The 21,896-nt window shown below is 41.5% G+C and overlaps 2 protein-coding genes across 4 annotated transcripts in view; one reads left to right on the top strand and one right to left on the bottom strand.

Annotated features, from left to right (window-relative positions):
- The window catches only part of WWP1 (WW domain containing E3 ubiquitin protein ligase 1), a 108,899-nt gene that overhangs the window by 84,168 nt on the left and 2,835 nt on the right, over positions 1–21,896 (top strand). For both annotated transcript variants that reach the window (XM_054595549.1, XM_054595548.1), the window contains exons 15-24: positions 2,657–2,732; positions 2,836–2,907; positions 4,739–4,827; positions 8,080–8,239; positions 10,924–11,057; positions 11,146–11,286; positions 14,771–14,891; positions 18,377–18,481; positions 20,815–20,911; positions 21,178–21,250. In XM_054595549.1, the coding sequence (XP_054451524.1) occupies positions 2,657–2,732; positions 2,836–2,907; positions 4,739–4,827; positions 8,080–8,239; positions 10,924–11,057; positions 11,146–11,286; positions 14,771–14,891; positions 18,377–18,481; positions 20,815–20,911; positions 21,178–21,250 (1,068 nt within the window). The remainder of the gene's footprint in view (positions 1–2,656; positions 2,733–2,835; positions 2,908–4,738; positions 4,828–8,079; positions 8,240–10,923; positions 11,058–11,145; positions 11,287–14,770; positions 14,892–18,376; positions 18,482–20,814; positions 20,912–21,177; positions 21,251–21,896) is intronic.
- The window catches only part of RMDN1 (regulator of microtubule dynamics 1), a 45,986-nt gene continuing 38,918 nt past the window's right edge, over positions 14,829–21,896 (bottom strand). For both annotated transcript variants that reach the window (XR_008530974.1, XR_008530975.1), the window contains one exon: positions 14,829–15,241. The gene's annotated coding sequence lies outside the window, so the exon portion shown is untranslated. The remainder of the gene's footprint in view (positions 15,242–21,896) is intronic.

The following is a 21,896-nucleotide window of genomic DNA, read 5'->3' as shown; positions in this document are numbered from 1 at the left end:
CAAGAACATTGACTGAGTAATAGCCCAGAATGGGTTTGGGGCATGTAATTCCTTAACAATAAAAGTAGCAAAAATTTATATAGTGGCTATGGTGCCAAGGGTTATTCTGAGCACTTGACAGACATTAGCTTATTTCACTTTCCAGCAACCCCTGGAGGAAGATACTATTATTTTCCCTATTCTGAGTGCAAAAGCTGAGGCTTAGGGGTGTACCCGACGTGAGCAGAATCACACGGCAGGTCATGGGGTTGGTTTCAGACCTGGGCAGTGTGTCTGCTGTCTGTGCCCTTGACCACCACATCTCAGTGCTGCATTCTCAGGACTCAGATACTCAACAAGACTGAGTTTTCCAGATGAAGGTATCTTTGAGGCATTTGACCAATCAATGTCTCTTTTATCCTCACTCCTAGGGGTGAGTTATTTCCATCACTGAGAACAGAAGCCATCATGAAAGGCCTTTTTGCAAATTCCTCCTGTCAAATCTGCCTACCTGCCAGCATCTGTCTTCCCTCCTGATCCTGTCAGTGACCTGACATTGTTCCTGTCAAAGTTGAGGCCCTCTGCTAGTACCTGGGTCTCGTCCCTTCCTTCCCATTTAATTGTTCCAATTATGATCATCTTCCTGTGCTACGTCATCAGTTTTTCTTTCTCCACTAAACTACTCTCATCAGCTTTTACTTCTTCTAGGTTAAAAATAAAAACAAAATCCATAACTCTTCACCTTATAAATCTTTTCAGTAAAAATTTGTTTTTATCATTGATCTTTCCAGGAAAAGAACCTGAAGGAGTTGTATCTGTGTTGCTGTTTCTGATTTCAGTCTAGACCAACTCAGGAACACTCTCCTGCCCCTAAATTTGTTAAGGGCACCAGTACTGTCCACACTGTCAGTCTGGGGTTGTCTTGCATCCTGTCTCATGGACTTCTCAGAGCATGTGACACAGTACACCTCTCTCTAGGCAGAAGTAGATGGGGTCGGAATGTCCATGTTTCCTCTGTGTCTTCCTGGTCTTATCTGCTCCTCTGTTTTCTGAGTCCTCCTTACTCTTCAGCCTCTCAACATCGAAGGAAAGTCCCAGAGCTCCCTCCTCAGCTTCCTGCACTCATTCTCTAGGTGACTCTTATCCACTGTCATGCTTTTCAAAAGCATCGATATGCTGATGACACACTTTAATCTTTCACTGCAAATTTTGCTTCCTCTATTATTCAGCTGCTTCCTTGTTATCTTTGCTTATCATCTCTTCTGAACAATTTCCATAACACTTGTACCACCAGAGATATTTCCATCTTAGCTGATGGCCACCCCACTCTTGGGTATACTTCGTCTGAAGTCTCGGAATCCATCCTGAGCCTTCTTTGTTTCTTAACTAACCCTCAGTCTATCAGGAACTGTAGCTCCCTGTGCTCCAACTGCTGCTCCAACAGGGTCACTCAAGTATCACCGACAGTGCTGCCTATCCTGCTCCTTCCAATGCCAACCGCACGCCACTGCGGTTCTCCTTATAGCGGCTAGACTGTTTAACAAAGTATCTAAGTAAAAAGTCATTCCTTTAAACAGAAGCATTCAGTGGTTTCCATCTTGGTCAGAGTAAAAAGCAAAGTCCTTACAAGGCCCCTCAGTACCTGACTCCTGGTTCTTGTCTCCTCGTCATTCTGCTTCAGCATCACTGGCCACCCAGCTGTCCCTGCAACACCTGCTGCTCCATCTGCTTCACCTGCCCTTCCCCCACATGTCTCTGTGGCTGTGCCTCTGTGTTTTCATGCTGGTGTTGCTTTGTGAGCCCTACTCTGTTTACCCTTCTCAGCAGTGAGAGACTCTCCTGCTCCCCTCCTGTTCTTTCCACACAACTTACTCTCTTTTTGAGGAACAGGGAGACATGTCCCCCTTTTAGAAACACATGCCATGTACAGTTTACTTATTCATGTGGTTTCTTTTCTGGCTCCTTTGCTTCTACTTAAACTTCACAAAAACAGTCCTTCTATCTCATCTCAACAAAGAACATTTTCACTGTCCAGGAGAAGGCCAGTTGATTGCACACATTTCATAACATTTGTTGATGAATGCACTTGAACCTGGCTTCATGAGAACATTCTCCCTCCATTCCGAAGTGTCCCCTTGGGAAGTGAAAGCTCTCTGTGCTCATGTCTCAGGCTTACTCACAAGGCAGAGACCCAGGCCCTTCCCTGGGAATTGAGCCCAGTTTGGAAAACCTGTCCTACATGCCACCAGCTTGGCTCCTTCCCTCACTGACCCACTGAGCCACCTGTCTCTGGGGCCCCATCTTGCTGTGCTTAAATTTGTTTTAGTTTCAGCTAAGGGTTAAGATGTAGAATTGCCTCCATGTCCCTTCTACCTGTCCTCTGTCCCTTAGATTTAAGAGTTATCAGAGGGGCTCTTTGAAAATGGTCTGCACTGGACGTTGGTACTTCACTTAACTTTTTTTACAAAGCAGAGTCCACAATAAAGCCTTCATACATGTGCAGGTGTCATGTGTCGTCATTGCTCAAGCCCCTGCTGGTCAGCAGATACTCCCTCACTGTCTCCCAGCAAATAACTGTCCTATGGTCATTATAGGCCTCTGGGACACTCATGTTATACTGAATGTTAAAGATGTGACTTTACCGTGAATTAATACCTGCTTGTTCTGTTTCTCTTAGAACTAAAGGTGGTCCACAGATTGCTTACGAACGCAGCTTTAGGTGGAAGCTTGCTCACTTCCGTTACCTATGCCAGGTACTGCAGTGCTAAATGAGTCTCACGTCACAGTATTTAGTTGTATTGTTACACAGTGTGTCTACTAAGCTTACTTATATGACAATGTTATTTTTGTTTTTAGTCCAATGCACTACCCAGTCACGTAAAGATAAACGTGTCCCGGCAGACATTGTTCGAAGATTCCTTTCAGCAGGTGAGAAGAATTTTGTCAAAATAACCCAGCATGACCTGTCTCATTGTGAGGGATAGTGAGGGCTTTAGAAATTTTAACCACTCAGAATGCAGCTGTCACAGTGACTTACCTTACTAAATGCCCATTATAGTAACAGTTGTAATAAACCCCACTGGGCCTGGGGGGATTGCCATCTGCTTGGCACTGTCATTTAATTCATTCCTACAACATCCTTCCATTTTACAGGCAGAGGTGCTGAGGCCAAGACAAAGTCATTCTACCATGACCAAGATTGCTAAGCTAAAGCTTAAACAACTTCTGGGACAAAGTGACACATTTTGACACTTATTTTGCTAAGACTTTTTAACTTAAACAAAAAATCTTGGTAATACTACCAAATTAAAATTAAACAGGTATAGATACTGTAGCCATGTGAATATTTGTTTAATAACCCTCCTGCTGATTTCTGTGTAAATGTCATGCTCTGAGCGAGACCTGTGTGAGCTCACTATTTAAGCTGGTAGTCCCCGCTCAACTCCCTTCCAGCCCCCTTCCCGAAGCTATTTTTTTGTATTTGATTCTTTCTGCTGACACTTAGCACCATTTGATGGAGTGGGCTGTCACTCCATGGGAGCACAGACTGTCTTGTTGACTGTGGTTGTGCCTGGAACAGCCCAGCACATAGCAGGTGGTCAGCGAATACCTGGTAAGCAGATAAACAAGTGTAGTACATTTATTTGCCTTAGTCTTATGCAGAACATTTAAAGATTAAAAAAATCAAAATCTTGACAGTTCTTTTTATGGTGATGAGTTGGAGAATAATTCATGTAAGTCATTTCAATCCCTGCAAAGCACTCCCATGAACTCAGAAGGCCCTGTATATACAGGTGCACAGGGACAACACACACACTGGCCTGAAAGGAATGGAGCACTCTGAAGTCAGGATGCTCTCATCCTGCCTTACGTGACCAGCTTTTGAGAGGGGGACAGGACACTTACTATAGCTATTACACAGACTTTTCTTTCTGTTTGAGTTAGTAAACTCTTAGCAAAGTAAGTGTCAAATGGTTCCACCTGTTCCAAGCTCTGTCTGAGCTTTATTTTGGTGAGTGTACATCCAGATTCATGGGGGCTTTGTTGTGCTCTGTGCTTTGCCTGGGAGAATCATGGTCTATATGCTATGCAGAACAAGCCTTTGCCAACCTGTGCCAGGGCTCTGACCACGCATGCCAACCTCGGCTTGTGTTGTGACATGCATGGGGGATTCATTGTTATCCAAAAATAGTCTCTTTACTAGTTACCTTAATATAAACCATTAAGGATTATGAAGTTGGTTGAAGGTATTGTTTTAAGATACACTTATGTATAAATGCATTATGTTATAAATAATTCATTTCTACAACCAAGTTCCTTTCCTGCTGAGAAATGGAATATATGTTTAAGCAGGGCCAAGAACAAGATCTTCTGCTTCTCATTTAGTGTTGCTAGCCATAAAAAGTTACAAGTCACCTTTTACAAGATTTTGGTAAAATTTGGGGAGTGAAAGGGGAGGGATTATTTTCTAACCTTAAAGCTTTTCTGTGTCAGACTGTTCTCTCCTGCCACTGACCCAAAGTAGAGCCACCATTTAGTTCAAGAAGAGATGACGTGAGAGTAAGAGAAAGCTAAGTAGCTAGCATAAGACACACCTTGACCACTTTTTGGAACAAATTGATTGATCTTTAGAGTTAAAGGGATTGTTGTATGACATAAGGAAATGTGTAATTTTGAAAATACAGATGAAATTTAAGTTGAATTGTTTTGGGAAGAAGTATATTTGTATTTAAATGTCCATGTTTTTGTTTTTAATTAGATTATGGCATTAAAACCCTATGACTTGAGAAGGCGATTATATGTAATATTTAGAGGAGAAGAAGGACTTGATTATGGTGGTTTAGCAAGGTAAAGTAAAACATCTGCTTTTAAATAGTGTATCTTCTTTTCTGCAATGTATGTATTCTTGAGAAGATATGTTTTTAATAGCAATCCAGGATTACTTTAAAAAACAAAAAATATTTACACAGTTCTGTAGATAACCACTATTATTACTCTTGGTTATCATATGTTTTCTCTGCACATATATAAATTTATGTCTGTTTATGATATATATGCGTTTGCTGGTTTTTTAAACAGAATTGATCATACAATGTGTACAATATAACAACTTGGTTTTTTACTTTATAAAATGTGGACATCTCTCCATATTATATATAGAGCTAATATTCTTTTTATTTAATGGCTGCACAACATTCCATTATATGGAGATACAATATATGGATCAGCATGCATAAAGTTGTTTCTTATTTTTTGCTATTGTAACAGTGTGTGTTGGTTTTATGTTTGTGGTGTTCATCAAGCCTGAGTCCTTTTGAGAATAAAGTTTTCCACATTCACTCAATATATTGTTAACAGTAGACACTTATGAAGCAATGATTGGGAAATCCTTTTGTTTTGTTTTTTTTTTTCTTGAATTGCTTTGCCCACATGTACTTTGACAATAATTTGTTTTTTTAGTAAAACACTTCCATTAACTCCTTCCAAAGAATTAAACTTGCTTTGCATAGGAACAACTCTCTTTTTGAACTCATATTTCATAAGTATACAGAATTATAAAGTCACAGCTTTATTGCAGCAGGCAAAAAGAGATGTGGGACCTGGGCACTGCTGGCGGGAGTGTGCAAGTAGGATTATTAGCTTTGGTTGTATTAGCATATTTTCTCATCCAAAACATCATTAAGGAGGTTTTTTTAAGAAAAGAAACACTACCTAGCGTAATAAATGTTTATAGTACATCTATCATGATATATCTCAATTTCAGAAATGCTCAGACATTAAAAAGAAAGGTACATCTTAGAAATGAAATATGGTATTATTTTTACAGTGTCTGACTTAACATTCATTCTGGTCTGAACCCTTATTTACCCCAACTATTTTAGCTTAGTTTTATATTTTAATGGTTTTACTGTATATAGTCAGTTCCTTCATACCATAATTTTCTTATTCCCAAATTCTTTGTTTTGATTCATGTGTTGGTTTTGGTTTATTCAGGAATTCAGAATTTACAAGGGTGATACATTCCTGCAGTTTTCAGAATGTGTTTTCTGTTGCTTTTGTATATAAATGGCAGCTTGACCAGATGTAGATTTCTCGCACAAGGATTCTGTGGACATTACCTCCCATCCTCTAGTGTGAATGTGAGTGCTGCCAGTGGGAGCCCAGCCCTTGTAGGAAACAGTTTTCTCCGGGGACCCGCACAGTCCTTATCCTTGAAATTCATTGATTTCATTGTTGATTGCTTTATATCATTTTTTTTTAGGAACATATTAAGGACTTTTTTAATTTAAGGGAAATTTTCTTCTCTTATGTCTTAGAACATTTTTTCTGTTCTGCATGTTCCATTTTCTTCAGTAACATCAGTCATTGGTACATGGAATCAGCTTTACATGCCTGTCATTTTTTCTCTGATATCTGTCTCTGTGCTTTTCCATTTTGTTTTGGTTTTTCTCACACCTGTCCTCATGTCTGTGTTCACAGTACTGCCTGCCTTCTCCTGCTTCTGCGTGATTTCCTTCATTTTCTTCTCTAGGCTCTCCTAGCTCATCTGCTGTCTCATGATTTTTTTTTCAACTTCTGTATCTCCTTAGTTATTGAGGATGTGAAGAGAGTGCTAAATGTGACTCTCTACCTCTCACTAGTTAGAACTTTTCCCTCTTCCCTGCTGTCAGTACAGGTCAGATGCCATGTAACAACCCTCCTGTGTGGATTCAGTTTTCTCTGGGCTGCTTTTGCTGACAGTGACCTGCAGCAACCAGAAACTTCGTTCCTAGTTTTTGTATTTGAGCTCATTCTCAACAGATCTGTTAAGTCTTCTTCCGTGGGGCATGCCTTACTTCACCTGTCCACCTGGTTCAGCTACTATGTTGAGACTATATTTTGTTTTAGGAATTGGTACCTAGCATTTCTCAGTTGCTTTTGTTTGAGGACTTCTTTCTCTACCATTCAGGTATTTCTGAGGTTATGTTTTAAAATCTTTAGAAAAACATTTGTAAACAGCCTGCCAGCCTGGATCTAGCTTGCATTGGGGTGACCCCCATTTTGATTTAAATTTTAAAAAATTACTTGACAAAATTAAAGAAAATTCCTAGGCTATGCTAAAGAATCAAGTTTTCTGGCTTCTTTAAAAAAACATTAGACCCGCATGGGCACCTTCTCACATGGTATCAGTTGACTGAATCAGAGGAGCTGACGTCCCCTGCCCCCCAGGTGCTAGTGGACAGTCTTTTACTCCTGTCCCCATCACTGCCCTGTCATCTGAGGACTGTGATTATATGCCCAGAAATCATTTTTCTTTAAAACCTATATTACTTTGATAAGGGATATAGTAGAAAGCAGGGCATTGTGGGTAAGTAGTGAATTAAGGCCGCTTGTTCCCACTCAGCCATCACTGCAAGCATCCAGGTTTAGATCCCTGCTTTAGAAGAAATTGTTGTTTAGGAGCCTTTTGCAAATTTAGCTTATTTTGTCATATAAATTATTATTCTTTTATCTGGTTGTATTTCACTTATTAGACTTTTATAAATGAGGGAAAATAGTAATAATTAAAGAATATTTATCACATTTAAAGATTTTGCCGTTTTAACTTTACATTTTTAATGCATTGGCAGTAAAACTGAAAGTGTTCCACAGCAGCAGTGCTGTGTATCTCAATATCACCAGCAAATATTTATTAGAACTTAATGTATATTGTCCTACAGTACCTGTAAGAGTTAAGGTTATAAAAATATATAAAAATGTGGCTCGCTCTTTTGAGGAGCTTATAGTCTCATAGATGGGGCTCATCATCTGCAGAAAAATGAATACCATTCTGAGGTTTTATCAGTTACTGGTACACATAGGATGCTGGAAATAACTTCATAAAACTGCACAAAGTGGGCTGGCTCTAAGCAGGACTTGAAGGAAAAGGTGGGCCCTGCCAAGGTGGAGTTGGAGCTGAGAGGATACACACAAGTCTGCAGAGAAGTGAGAGTATTAGCTGTGGTGGTGCCAGCTTTATATTTAGCAGTGCAGGACTGGTCGGAACTTTGTATATTTAATGTGGTTTTAAATCCATGTGCACGTGAATGCTAAGAAATGATCTTACCTTATTGTCTCTAGAGAATGGTTTTTCTTGCTCTCACATGAAGTCCTGAATCCCATGTATTGCTTGTTCGAGTACGCTGGCAAAAACAACTACTGTCTGCAGATCAATCCTGCATCCACCATCAATCCAGACCACCTTTCCTATTTCTGCTTCATCGGTCGCTTCATTGCCATGGTAAGCTTGATGCCATTATTCATTTTTCCATTTAAACTTCACTTATTTCAAAAGTAGTGAAATGGCATGTGTTGTCCCTGGTCACATCTGTTCATTGCCATGCAAATGTCTTGTAGAACAATGTTTAGGCCAGAAGGAATAGCAAGACCAGGGATGCTGGGGCTGCAATTTTGATCTCTAATGGCCTGGCTACAGTAGAGCAGGTACAGGTGTTTTAAGAGCCCAGGCTGATGGGTACTGAGGGATCCTTCTCAGGCATTCCCTGAAGGATGGTGAGCACAGAAGCAACAGGATCCAAGGAACATGGTCTCATCTTGATTTTACTGCGCTGACTTTCTTGCTGTGTAGAAAAGAGACTATAGTGGGGGTAGACGAGGCCCCAGGAGAAATAGGACATGTGTGGCAGTGAAGGTGAGGGGCCAGAGTGGTGCAGCAAGGAGGTGGTAGGAAGTGGTTTGCTATTCTGTGTTTGAGCTGACAGTCTCCTCAGACTGTTTATAGATGCAAGGTGTGAGACAGAATCAAATGCAGGCCTTTGTGTCAGTTTGCAGTCCCATCTCGTAAGGTGGTAGGGTTGTGGCAAGAGCAAATTTGAGGTCTTGGGTAGCAAGAATTTGGATTTGGTTTGTTAGGTTTCAGACGCCTGTAGACATCCAGGTGGGGAATAAGTAGCCAGCAGACCAGTCTGGTAATAAGGGGGTAGCTAGGTGAGGCTGTGTGATCAGTCATGGAACAAGTATGGGCAAACAGGAAGCTCAAGAACATTTATATCAAAGAGATGAGATGAGAAGGAACTAGCAAAAGAGCTGAGGACGAGGAGCAGAGAATCCTGTAAGAATGATTCCCTGCAAATGAAGGAAGGAAGAAGGAAGAATTGTCACCTGAGTCGGTGCTGAAAGTCTGAGCATGAGGAGGTCTGAGCAGTGACCATTTGGTGTGACCAGGTCAGAGTCAGGAGTAAAAGCCAGAAGGATATAAAGAAGCTTGCTGTAAAGAGCCAGAGAGAAACTGGGCAGTGCCTAGAATTGATGTGGGATTGAGAATGGGAAGGACTCACACATTCATCTGATGATGATGATGATGATGATGGAGTGAGACAGGAAGGAACTGATCAAGGCCAGTGTGATGAGGCCTGGAGGATGAGAACCAGGAAGAGCTCAGTGTGAGCTCAGAGTAGTAGTAAGGTGGTCATGAGCACCTGTGGGGACCATGGCAGTCCACCGATGGCTGTTTCCTAGGTGAGCAGAGCCTACCACCAGCCAAGTAAAGAAGTGTGGGCACAGTGGGACATCAGTACCATGTTGCTCTGTGCTGCACTTAGGGCTATAGCAGGAACCAGGCATGTGGTTGTGCACCCATTCTGGCATGTTCCAGCATCCTGCCACAGGCTGGAGGCTGAGAATTGGATTTTGTATCCTTGGGATTTTGAAGATATGGAATCTAGAGGGAGCTCACGGAGATGTAACAGTGCAGGGCTGAGAGTGAAAAGGCAGCAGGTTCATGGATTAAGTCCCATGGATCAGAAATCCCTGCTGTTACTACCACAGGCACTGAAGTGGATGGAGTTAGATAATGTACCTGAGGTGACAGAGGAATTGTGGGTACTGCTGATCACAGCACCCCTGGCAGGTGCTGAATGTGTTTCAGTAGGTTGAAGTCTAGAGTCACTGGAAGGACTAAAAGCCAGGCTCAGAAAGGGCTTATCACATGGGCATTAAAACCTTTAGGACCTGGTGGGTGTGTAGAGATTATGACACTGAACAGATGGAGAGGAACCCAGACAGCCAGGGGTGCCCACCACATGTCATGGGCAGCTGGGAAGGAGGGATCCGTAGGGAGGAGCATCCCCGCCCACTTCTAGGCCTGGTGACAAGGAGACAAAGAGAAATAACACCCCTTGAAGGACTTGAGGAGAAGCAAGGTTCACAGAGAAACTCTGGACTTTTGTTAAAGCAAGACAATGGTGGGGGTTTTTTTCCTGTATTTTTTTTATTCTCACCCAAGGATAGGTTTATTGATGGAGGATGGAGAGAAGAGACAGAGAGAGAGAGAGAGAGAGAGAGAGGGAGAGAGATATCAGTGTGAGAGAGAAACATTGATCGGTTGCCTCTTGTATACTGCGCCCTTACCAGGAGTCAAACCTACAACATAGGTGTGCACCCTGACTGGGGATTGAACCTGTAACCTTTTGGTGTACAGGACAATACTCCAACTGAGCCACCTGGCCTGGGTGAGACACTGTTTTTCTAAAGAGATACAGTTGAGGTTTGGGGGGCTTTTGCTAGTGATGGATTGTGCACTTTAGAGGACACAGCACAATAGAGATTGGGGACCAACAGAACTGGGCTCCTTGTGCTGGCTGTTGCCAGAGAAGTGAAGGCATAGTGTGCCTAGGGAGCCCTGAACACCACCTGGGCACAGTTGTGAAAGCCAGGAGTCAAGGAGGCCTGATGCCCTTTCTCTATTTCTGCATCCAGTTAGGTTAATTGACTTTATAAAGTACATTAGAGTAAGGTTGATAAAGTTCCTTTATCACCCTCTTACTTATCGATTGGACGTGATGTAACTGAATGTTTGACCTCAGTTAAATAGGTAAAGCGTCATGAGTTCTCTGTTACCATTGTGCTCTCAATGAGAAGATTATTTTGTAAATTTTTAAATCATTTTTTTGTTTTTCTTGGCAGGCACTTTTCCATGGAAAGTTTATTGATACTGGGTTCTCTTTACCATTCTACAAGCGTATGCTAAGTAAAAAACTGACGATTAAGGATTTGGAATCCATTGATACTGAATTTTATAATTCCCTTATCTGGATAAGGTTTGAAGATTTATCTTTCAATAAGGCATTTTCTTGCAACCAACTTACATGTCTTGTTAACTAGTGTGTATATATTTTTATCACCCAGAGACAACAACATTGAAGAATGTGGCTTAGAAATGTACTTTTCTGTTGACATGGAGATTTTGGGAAAAGTTACCTCCCATGACCTGAAGCTGGGAGGTGCCAATATCCTGGTGACTGAGGACAACAAGGACGAGTACATTGGGTGCGGTTTCCAGAACTCCCAGAACATGTTGGCACTAACCCCTGTCTGCACCCCAGCTTCCTCCCTCTCTGCTCCTCTGGAATGACTCCACATTCATTCCCTCTCATTTACCTTTCCATCATTTTCTCTCTATTCAACCTATGCACATGCTTTACCATACTCTAAAGTTCACATGTACTACAGTAACTTTCCTCTGTCCTTCTGTGTTCTTCAAATAAGAGTGTGTACACTGATCTTCACTCTCCACAGCCACTGGCTTGTGTGTTCCCTACCTGTGTCAAGTCATACATCACTGCCCTTGATGCTCAGAGGCTGGTGCAGAGCCTGCAGCTGCCTCCTTCCAGATGAGTTGATCAAGTGATGGGGCAATGTGACATGGACCCTGGCTCCAACCGACCAGCAAGGTTCATCTCCTGGGGCATCTCACCTGCCCTCCCACTTCCTGTCTTAATAGGTGTTCCCACGCCATTTTCAAACTGTCCTCTTGAGTTCCATGATCCTAAAACCTACCGTTTCTTCACTTTATCTTTCAGTGATGCAGCCCTCCATATCTCTCTCCTCTTCCTAAATGTGGATCCCTGTCCATGGTCCTTCATTCAGCCTGTTTCTCTGAGGAGTCTGCTCCCATGACCTCAGTGTTCTGTTAAAGTTATATCTGAACTTTAGAAATCATTTCCATTTGTGAGCCAGGTAGATGCAAACTTTTCCAGGAAAGACTGTTCTTAGCTCATGTGCTGTACAAAAAGCAGATTACAGACTAGATTGGCCCCACAGGCTCCTGGACTACTATATGACCCATGTTACAGGTAATGTGTCACAATCAGATTTCTCATTTCTCCTACCACGTCTTCACCCCTCCTTCTAGACTTGGATTCTCAGTGTTATCCTTTTCTCCTTTCAGATTCTCCATGTTTGCTTTCTGTAATTGTTTCCAAAATGGGATCATGTAATAATATAAATTACTCTTAGCTTTTTGCAGGTCATGAGAGCTAGATTAACTCGTTTCCTAATAGCTGGTCATGGTATGTCCATTCCATATTACTCGGCATCATCAGGTTGTAACCATCTTGGGCCACTACAGACCAGGCAGCAGAAAACCATAAACATAAATCCAGTCATGCTGCTGCCTCTGCTCTCGTGGGGGAAGATTTCCCAAAAGGGGAGTTCTTAGTTAAAGACTGTTGAATAGACATGGCTGTGTTGCTTTCTTTCTTCTTAACCTGCAGGTGTTATGGTCATTAGTGTCCCGCACTCACTTAGCCCTCATTTTCGCTGAGTGGGGAATCACTCATGCCTGTTCCTCTACACATTTTGGAGCACTTGGGACATTTTTCACTCCTATTAGGGGAACATTCTAAAGAAAGTTTATACACAAAGGTAGCGAGTAAGGCACTGGGCTTTTATATTTGTTAAACTTGAAGTTTTCCCCAAAGTCCAATCCAATGATTATTAAATAGCACAACCTAAACATTTAAAAAATGCTACCCATGTTTTCAAATATCAGAAGCAGTTAAATGTTTGTACAGTACTTACATAATTTGCTTCTTTGCATTCTATATTTTGCATTAAGGTAACCACTACTTGAAAAAATCTTTTCTGTCTAGTGCCTACTATAAAAGAGTTCATATCTAATCTTGAATATAAAAATTTTTGGTGGATTTTGTTTCAGTCTCTGATAGAGTAACAGAGTTTGATCTTGATTTTTAACCTTGTTCTTTAAAATTAATGTGATAATACTTATTTTTTAGCTGTGATACTTAGTTTTTAGTGCACAAATAGGACTGGATAGACAGCTCTTTGGGAGGCAGAAACCAGCAGGAGCAGAGGAATGGAGATATTCCAGGGATATGGCAAATAGCAAGAAATAGTGGCCAGAGAAGGGCCTTGAGTGGTAGCTGCATTGTGCCTTAGTCTGAAGAAACTGCATTATTTCTAGGAAACCTGTATTTTCCCAAAACCTAACAAGATGGGATAATCAGAAATGGTTTTGGAAGGCTAGTTGTGGTCTCTGTGGAGGATGAACTGGGGGGTCATCGAAGGGAAGGGGGTGAAAGGGGAGGAATCCTGGGTAGGAAGTGGTCCAGGAATCTAGAAGGCGGGAGGGATTTAGACACCTGAAAGAGGACCAACACATAGAAATGAAGGGTTTTTGAGGACATTGCAGGAATGGAATGGTTCAGAGCAAGTCATTACTTACACATGGTGGGGAAATAGTAGTAAATGAAGTAGTAATGATTGCAGTTTCTAGACTGATTGACAGTGGATGTGCTGGCAGGATGTCCAAGGAGAGATGAATTACAAATGTCTTCATTTCAGGAGAAAAGCATGATTTGGGGATTTAAGAATTATTGGCTTTTCTATGATAGTTGAAACCAGTAATTAATGGAATCATCTTTAGATAGTTGAATGGCTAGAAGAGATGAGAAGGCAAAGATCTCAGTGACACTCACTCATAGGACAGAGACGAAGGAGTAGGCAGAACCAGTAGGCTTGTGGTGCTGCTGGGTGGAAAGGGCTCTGAGAACTGGGAATTCTCATGTCACTGTCACAGGTACCATGTCACATAAGCATGGGAAGAGGGGGACAGGACTGGGCCCTTCTAGTTCCTGGGTAACATTTGTGAAGGCAGTTGTTTCTTCCTGTGGGAGGAGATGTTGAAAGCCAAACTACTGTGGTTTAAAACTTGAGTGAATGGGAAGTGAGAAGGTGGGGACTGTGAGCTAGGGTTGCCTTCTAATGAGTGGTGGTGGGGAGGGAAGGGGTACTGGACTGAAAGGGGCATTTGGAAAAGAGCAGTCTGAGCCCCAGGGTTGGCAGCTGGACAGAATGGAGGGCTTGGTCACTGAAGAAGGGAAGTTTTGGAGACAGCAAGGATGAAAGGTTGTGTGTGAACCAAGTCAGCTACCTTCCTCCTCCACACAGGGGAGGGGTTAGAAGCTGGGGACACTGGGAGGCTGCTCCTGCACAGGGGCCTCCCTCCTCTACAGCTGCCTCATGACTCCTCTGAACATTTTGTTTCCATCTTAAATGGCTTATCCTCTAAATGTTAGGAAACCCTCATTTTTCTCCAGTAAATCAGCATTGAGCTACAATACATTAACAGTGACCATAACCTGTCCCATCTCAAGGCCCACAGACAGCTTAGCATCCCTGATGTCCCTGTGACATACTGTTACTTCCCCGTAGAAGGCTATGAGTCAGGAAGAAGGGGAGTCCGTCTGATGGCTCTTGCTGCCCTTTCTGCTTATGGTGCAGACTCACTGACAGGGACCCTCTTGTGTGTTCTTCAGTTTGAAAAGCATCTTGAGAGCTGCACATGTGCTGCAGTGATTCCCTCGTGTAGATGCATGTTAACTCAAAAACTACACATGTATGTGAAGTATGTAGATGGAAGATTTAGAAAAAATGGACTATTAGAAGTTGGATTTTTACCTAAGCCTTTTACCACATACAAATGACCTACTTTAAAATGCTATATTTTCAGTTTAATGACAGAATGGCGTTTTTCTCGAGGAGTGCAAGAGCAGACCAAAGCTTTCCTGGATGGTTTCAATGAAGTTGTTCCTCTTCAGTGGCTGCAGTACTTTGATGAAAAAGAATTGGAGGTGAGGCTCTTTAATTAGGTATTATAAGGAGTAGGGGCAGGGCTGTTTGGTGCTTTCACAGAAGAATGTCCACATGGTTTTACATCGTGGCGCAATCTAGAAATCTTCTCACTCATCGATGTTTAGGGGATGTTAAATCCCACTGCTGGGTGAGGCGCTTACGTTCTTTGAACTGTGATGACATCATGGGTACAGAACCATCAGTCAGGCCCACTGTCAGGTCCTAGACAGTGAATGTAACCTTATTACTCATTTAGAGGAACTTTCTGATATCTTGGCTGAGTAATGAGATGCCCCAAAGATCAGATTTTAAAGTCATGACTTCCTAGTGATCTTAACTGTATTTAGACCTGTTTAAAAAAAAAAAAAGTTTATTGGAATTTTTTGAGTGTGAACAACATACACTGAGATTCACCATTTTAACCATTTTTAAATGTACAGTTCAGTAATGTTAAGTATGTTCACATTCTTAGGCAACAGATTTCCAGAACTTCTGATCTTGAAAAACTCAAATTCTACCCATTAAACAGATTCTCTGTATTTCCTACTCCCCTAGCCTGTCACCATCTACCTACTTCCTGTCTCTGACACCTGTTATTTCACATAAGTGGACTCACACAGTATCTGTCTTACTGTGACCAGCTTATTTCACTGAGCAGTGTCCTCATGGTTCATCTGTCTTGTAGCAGGTGTCAGAATTTCTTTTTTAAGCTTGAATCATATTCCATTATGTATAGACCATGTGTTCTTTATCCATTCATCATGCAATTGATATTTGGGTGCCTCCACCTCTTGGTTATTGTGAATGATGCTGCTCTGAACATGGCTGATACCCTGCTTTCAGCTCTTTGGGTATGTTTCAAGGAGTAGGATTGCTGGATCATAAAGTAAACTTGCATTTTTTTGGGGAACTGCCCCACTGTTTTCCATTCCCACCAGAGTGTACAGGGGTTCACATTTGTACACATTTTCACTTTTTTTTTTGCGTTATAACCATCCTAGATGGCATGAGATGACCCCTCACTGTTTTGATTTGTGTTTTCCTAAAGATTAGTCAGTGAATTCATGAAGTCTTTTCTTGCCATGTGGGCACCTGGACTGTCCTTGGCATTTCCTCTCAGTGCCCTGTAGGTGCAGTGTTTGAACTTTAGCCAGTTTGGATCCTTTACTAAGAAACTTGGTTTGTCCATATAATCAAACTTGCATATGAAAATTAGCATTTTATGTTTTATACAGTAGTATTTCTATGTAGAACTTAGCTTGCTGGAAACTCTGACTGATATGGGAAATATGTGAAAGTCAGGACTCTGAGCCCAAATGTCATGTTGAATCTCTAGCCCTGGTTTACATCTTTCCTAAAAACTTGCTTATACAAATTAGCAGAAACATTTAGAAGAAAGAATGGAAGATATTTTTCAGGGTAGTGTTAATTTTCTAAATCACAGACTTCACTAAGAATCTGAAGAAAATTAAACTATTTTGGATCCTCAAAATGCATAAACCTAAAATGTTCTGTGGCACCAATGAAAGCTCTCCCTGGAGAATGGATGTTGGGTGGTGGCTACAGCAGAGGTCCAGAAGGCCACAACGGGCCTGTGCTGGTCCATGGACCTTGATGGTCTTCGCATGTTCTCATGTACAGCCTGGGACCCAGTGGGCTGTTTGCAGTACATGAGACTAATGTCCTATTGGGTACTGGCTTGCCCTTTGCTCATAGTGCAGAGCCATGAGAAAATACCCATTCTGTTTTGGTTTGTTTTGCTTTGTTTTGATCTTTACTCCTAGTCTGTTCTTTCTTTTCCTCTTCATTGTCTCTCTTACCCATGTATAATACTCAGTAATGGGTATTCTTATCATTACTCAAAGTAATATCTAGTCATAATCATGCCCTTTTTTATAAGTTAAAAATCTTCTAAACTTTAAGATATAACAGTTATTCTTTATAAAAACTCTGACCATACTAGAACTAGAAGGGAGCTTTTTCAGCCTGATAAAAGTCATCAACAAAGAGAAAGTTTCACATCATTGGTTGTCAACTTAGGAAATCTCAAGGAACCTACCAAAAACTATTTGAAATGGCATGAATTTAACAAGACTGTAGGGTACAAGGTCAGTAATTTTATGTCAGTTTTTATCTTCTATATACTAGCAATGAACAATTAGAAATCTCATTTACTGGAGCATTAAAAAAATGAACTACTTTAACCAAAGACATGTAAGGCCTCTATCCTAAAAACTCAAACATTGCTCAGGAAAATTAAGGGTGACTTGAAAAAGTGAAGAGGTATATCAGGTTATATGTCAAAGGACTCAGTATTGTAAAAAAGTCAGCTCTCTCCAAATTAATCTGTATATTCAACGCAACCCCAGTCAGCATCCCAGCAAAACTGATAGGCTGATTCAAAAATCACTAGGAAATATAAAAACTCTAGATGAGCCAAAACAATTTTGAAAAAGGACAAACTTGGAGGCTCTTCAATACCTGCTTTCAAGAATTGTTAGCCATGGTGATTAAGATAATACAGTCTTTGTCAAAGGAGAGACAAACAGATTAGTGGAACACTGGAAAGTCCAGAGATAGACCCACATGTAATTGTCATTTGATGTTTAACAAAAAAAAGGATAATATGTTTCAGTGGGGAAAAGGAAAGTCTTCTAAACAAATGATGTTGGATCACCAGGATATCCATGTGGAAGAAAATTACCCTCAACTCTTGCCTCAGCCCATAAACAAAGATTAATTTAAAATAAGTCAAACATAAATATGAAAGCTAAAAAGAAAAATAGGAGCAAAATCTTAGTGTAAGCATTAGTTTCTTAGAACACAAAAAAACAATAAACCACAGAGAAAGGCTAAATTGGACTTCATCAAAACAAACCTCTTCAAAGCATTTACTTAAAAGACAGCCTGCACATGGCATCAGATATTGACAAAGGCTTGTTTTGCACAAGGATACCATGACAGCAGGTAAAGCCTGGAAGGCGCTCCTTAGTTCCTGAAAAGTACAAATGAAAGCCCAATGACGTCCATTTTGGGACCATTTAGTTTCCTGAAATGTTAGGCATAACCTCACCCTAGTGTCTTGGCAGTTCCATTATTAGGTTATTTACCCAAGTGAAAGGAAATATATGTCCACACACAGACTTTTCCATAATGTTCATCACAACTTTATACCTCAAAGCCCAAAATCTGAAGTAACCTAAATGTCCACCACCAAGTGAATGTATATAAAGTGTTATATGGTCACATAATGAAATGCTCCCAGTGGTATGAAACGGTGCAGGTGCCCACAGCTAAAGTCTTCTTGAAGAATACTCTGTGTTTTCTGAGTTTAGAAAACATAGATAAGGTACTGAAGAATCCTACCTGATAAATAGCCATAACTGTTCTGGATTTGCTTACTGTGACCACTGTCTGTCATGCACATGGAGTCATAGTTCTAATCTCCAAGTCCTGACCGTGACAAAGACTGTGTTTCCCCTAGGTTATGCTCTGTGGCATGCAGGAGGTGGACCTGGCCGACTGGCAGAGAAATACTGTGTATCGGCATTACACAAGAAACAGCAAGCAGATCATTTGGTTTTGGCAGGTATTTGATTTTATTTTTTTTAGACAAAGTACTTAAGATATTTTCTAATATAGCAGTAATTTAAAATAGTTTTTCTCTATTTACTTTTATTATTGAGATCAAAGTGAGACTTTTGGACATGGTGGTTTAGTCTTTGAATTCCAAATCAAAAAGTATGGGGCTGTGGCTGCGTTGTTCAGTTGGTTGGAGCGTCATCCCATACACCAACATGTTGTACGAGCGAAGGCGGGGGGGGGGGGGGGGGGGGGAGGGTGTTCAATACCCAGTCAGAGCACTTATACAGCGTTGTGGGTTCAATCTCTGGCTGGAGCGCTTACAGGAGGCAGATGATCAGTGTTTCTCTCTCCCCCTTTCTTCCTCCCTTCCTCTCGCCCTTCCTCTCTTCTACAATCATTAAACGTATCCTCAGGTGAGGATTTTTTAAAAAAATGAATAGTGTGAATACATGTTTAAAAATTGCTTGTTTTGACTGTTTCCAGATGAAAGAATGAACGACAGATTCTTTGATTAATGGTAGTAACAATATTTTTTTTCTAGCAATATCAAAGTACTCTACAAATTCTACTTAATTCTGGAAGTGAAGGGAGGAAGTATGCTTTTATGAGAAAGTCTAAGCAGACAATTCACCTGAAGGTGACAATATGCTAGAGAAATAGAATAATCCATAGGGTGATGTCCACACTCTCCTTTCCCTTTCCTTTGTTTTGACTAAAGCTGATATCAGGTGGCCTTTGGGCATCCAAGTGCTTCGTACTGGTCTCAGTGATAGACTGTTTTGTGTGTTCATTTGAAAACTTTAAATCTCTAGGCCAGGGGACAGACAGTCTTCACATAAACCTAGTAACTGAGGCTCACCTGAGCACATAGTGACTGAGCTGGTTTACGGCTTCTGTCTCGGGTGCAAAGTCGGTCTGGGTATTTTTATTACTAGAGAAAGATTTTCCAAAAGTTGTATCTTTATGTAAGGGTATGTGCCAAGTGTTTATCTTAGAGATGTATTCTGACATGCAGAACGGCACATACCAGAGTATTTAGTGCAGCATTTTGGTATACTGACAGAGACATGAAAAGCCTGATGGGTATCAGTAGGGGACTGAGTAAATATAATATATCCATACTGCAATACTATGCCCTGCAACCACTCTTCTTAAATAGAAATTAACAAAGACATTGGAGAATGGTTTCAATGGAGCATTAAGGGAGAAGGAAGGTGTGTCTATGACATTGTCTGCTGGTTCAAAGAAGAATCTGAGTGCAGAGGAGCTAGCTATGAGAAGTGGAGAGCTGAGCAACTGGAGGCAAAGACACACAAGCTGCCCTTACTACCTGTGACTTCAGTCCTCAGTGCAGAGGTCTGCCATCGTCGCTTTAGATTCTTTCCCAGCCCGTTCATTTGGACCTGTGTCTAAACCTGAGGAACTGACACTTAGGCCGTATAAATCCACACAGATTAGGTTGCTTTTAGAACAGTGGTGAGGTGTATGCCAGACCTGCTCATACCTGTTTCCTGTATCTGATGGAGTATGTCAGCAGCAGCATTGTACATGGAAAATGTTCTAGTTGGATTAGCAGATGACTTGTCCTTCTGTAAGTTTAGTTGCACCTGTAAGGTACATGTCTACTCTCAGAGTATCCCTGCGTTCTCTGAAGATACTCAGGCCAATTCAGATCAGCGTTACAGCATATAACCCATTTGTGTCCGTTTGAAAAGCAACAGTCAGTGAACTAGATTACTTGTGTAAGAATGCATACTTTGGGTTTTCAAGTGTGAAGAGCAAAGTTGAGAACTGGTGTTGAGTGGGAGGAAGTGGTCATTTGAGGGGTGGGGGCGGTCTCTGAAGGGAAAGGGCAGTGGTTCAGAGCTCAGCCCGATCTGCGTTCAGAGGTTAGTTTTGCCACCTATTAGCCACTTGAGGACACACAGTTTAGCCTCTCTAAGCCTTGTCTCCTTACATGTAATGGGGATGCTAATGTAGGACCCATCTCACAGTATTGTAAGGGCTGCACTCCCAAGAGGCTTATGGTACTGTGCTGGCAGGACCCTCCAGAAGTGACAGCTGTTAACACCTGTCCTGGTTCCTTGGACCAGTGGTGATGTCTCTAAGCTTTCACTTCCTTTGTAGAGTTCTTAGCACAGAGCTAGCTAGCTGGCCCTAATAAATGGTAAATGCTGCAACCATTTTTTATCATGTTTCTTGAACCAGCTTCAGTGTTTAAGTCTTCAAGTTCATTCTTAATTTTCTGGAAGAAATTTAAGACTACTTTGTGTCTTCTATTTTCATTACTGAAGATAATTTAGCATTTATTTTACATTAACTTTGACCTTGTTACAGTTTGTGAAAGAGACAGATAATGAGGTGAGAATGCGTCTACTACAGTTTGTCACGGGGACCTGCCGCCTGCCTCTTGGAGGCTTCGCTGAGCTCATGGGTGAGTGCCGCCTCTGTGGGTCACTGTAGTTACTGGCCTAAGGTTCATTCCTGGTCCTCTACCTCTTGGGGTAATGGGGGAGCAGGCTTCTGTAGATACTGGCCTTTGCACTGATGTGATGTTTGCTGCTGGGTCCCTGCAGCGAGAAGGAGTTGTTCTGAGCAGAAGCAAGTGACACTGTAGTTCACTCTGTGTTATCTATGTGACATGTTATATAACTAAAGTTTGAAGGATCAGATAAATTTTGTCTTATTTTCCTGGTTTAGGAAGTAATGGGCCTCAAAAATTTTGCATTGAAAAAGTTGGGAAAGACACCTGGTTACCAAGGAGCCACACATGGTAAGTTGAAGAGTCCTAAGTGGAAGGTGAAAGCCAGTGTTTTGTTTCTTTTACTAAATATTAAGACCCAATAAAACTGCTAATTCATTGGAGTAGCCACATTTCAGTTTTGAGAACAGATTGATTAATGCAGTGTCCTGTAACTGAGCACCAAATGGTTCCAGCTTGTTAATCTGAATGTGTGGGAAGTGTAGCCCTGACTGAACCAATATTTAGAGTATCAGCTGTGAATCTGCACCCCTCAAGAAAGGGCACACAAATGACAGTGCTAAGTCTGTAGAAGGAAATGAAGCTGGGCCGTGGGAGACACAGCTGGCCCGGTGGTAAGGGAACCCTCAGAAAGGGCCGTGTTGGAGTTTGATGAAGAGCCTGCTATGGAGATATGAGAGAGACATTCTTTTTACATGGTTGTTTTCAAAGACCCTGAAAGTGAGAAATTGCAAGAAATGACTGGTTTGAGTGGAACAGTGTGTCAGGGAAGAGAGAGAAGGGCTCTGGAAATGTAAGCAGTCTTTACAGGTTAACTGTGCAGGGCCTCAAGCTACTGTGAGGAATGTGGATTTCACTGTAAGGGCAAGTGGAAGCCTCTGAAGTGTTTTAAGTAACAGGTGATGAGATGGAAGGAAAACCAGTGGCCAGAGGAAAG

Source organism: Pteronotus mesoamericanus, unplaced genomic scaffold (assembly GCF_021234165.1).
Source record: "Pteronotus mesoamericanus isolate MK-2021 breed Mesoamerican mustached bat unplaced genomic scaffold, CSHL_Meso_final scaffold_54, whole genome shotgun sequence".
NCBI classification, from domain to species: domain Eukaryota; kingdom Metazoa; phylum Chordata; class Mammalia; order Chiroptera; family Mormoopidae; genus Pteronotus; species Pteronotus mesoamericanus.
Note: the sequence above shows the minus strand (reverse complement) of the source record. Positions and strands in the feature narration are given on the sequence as shown.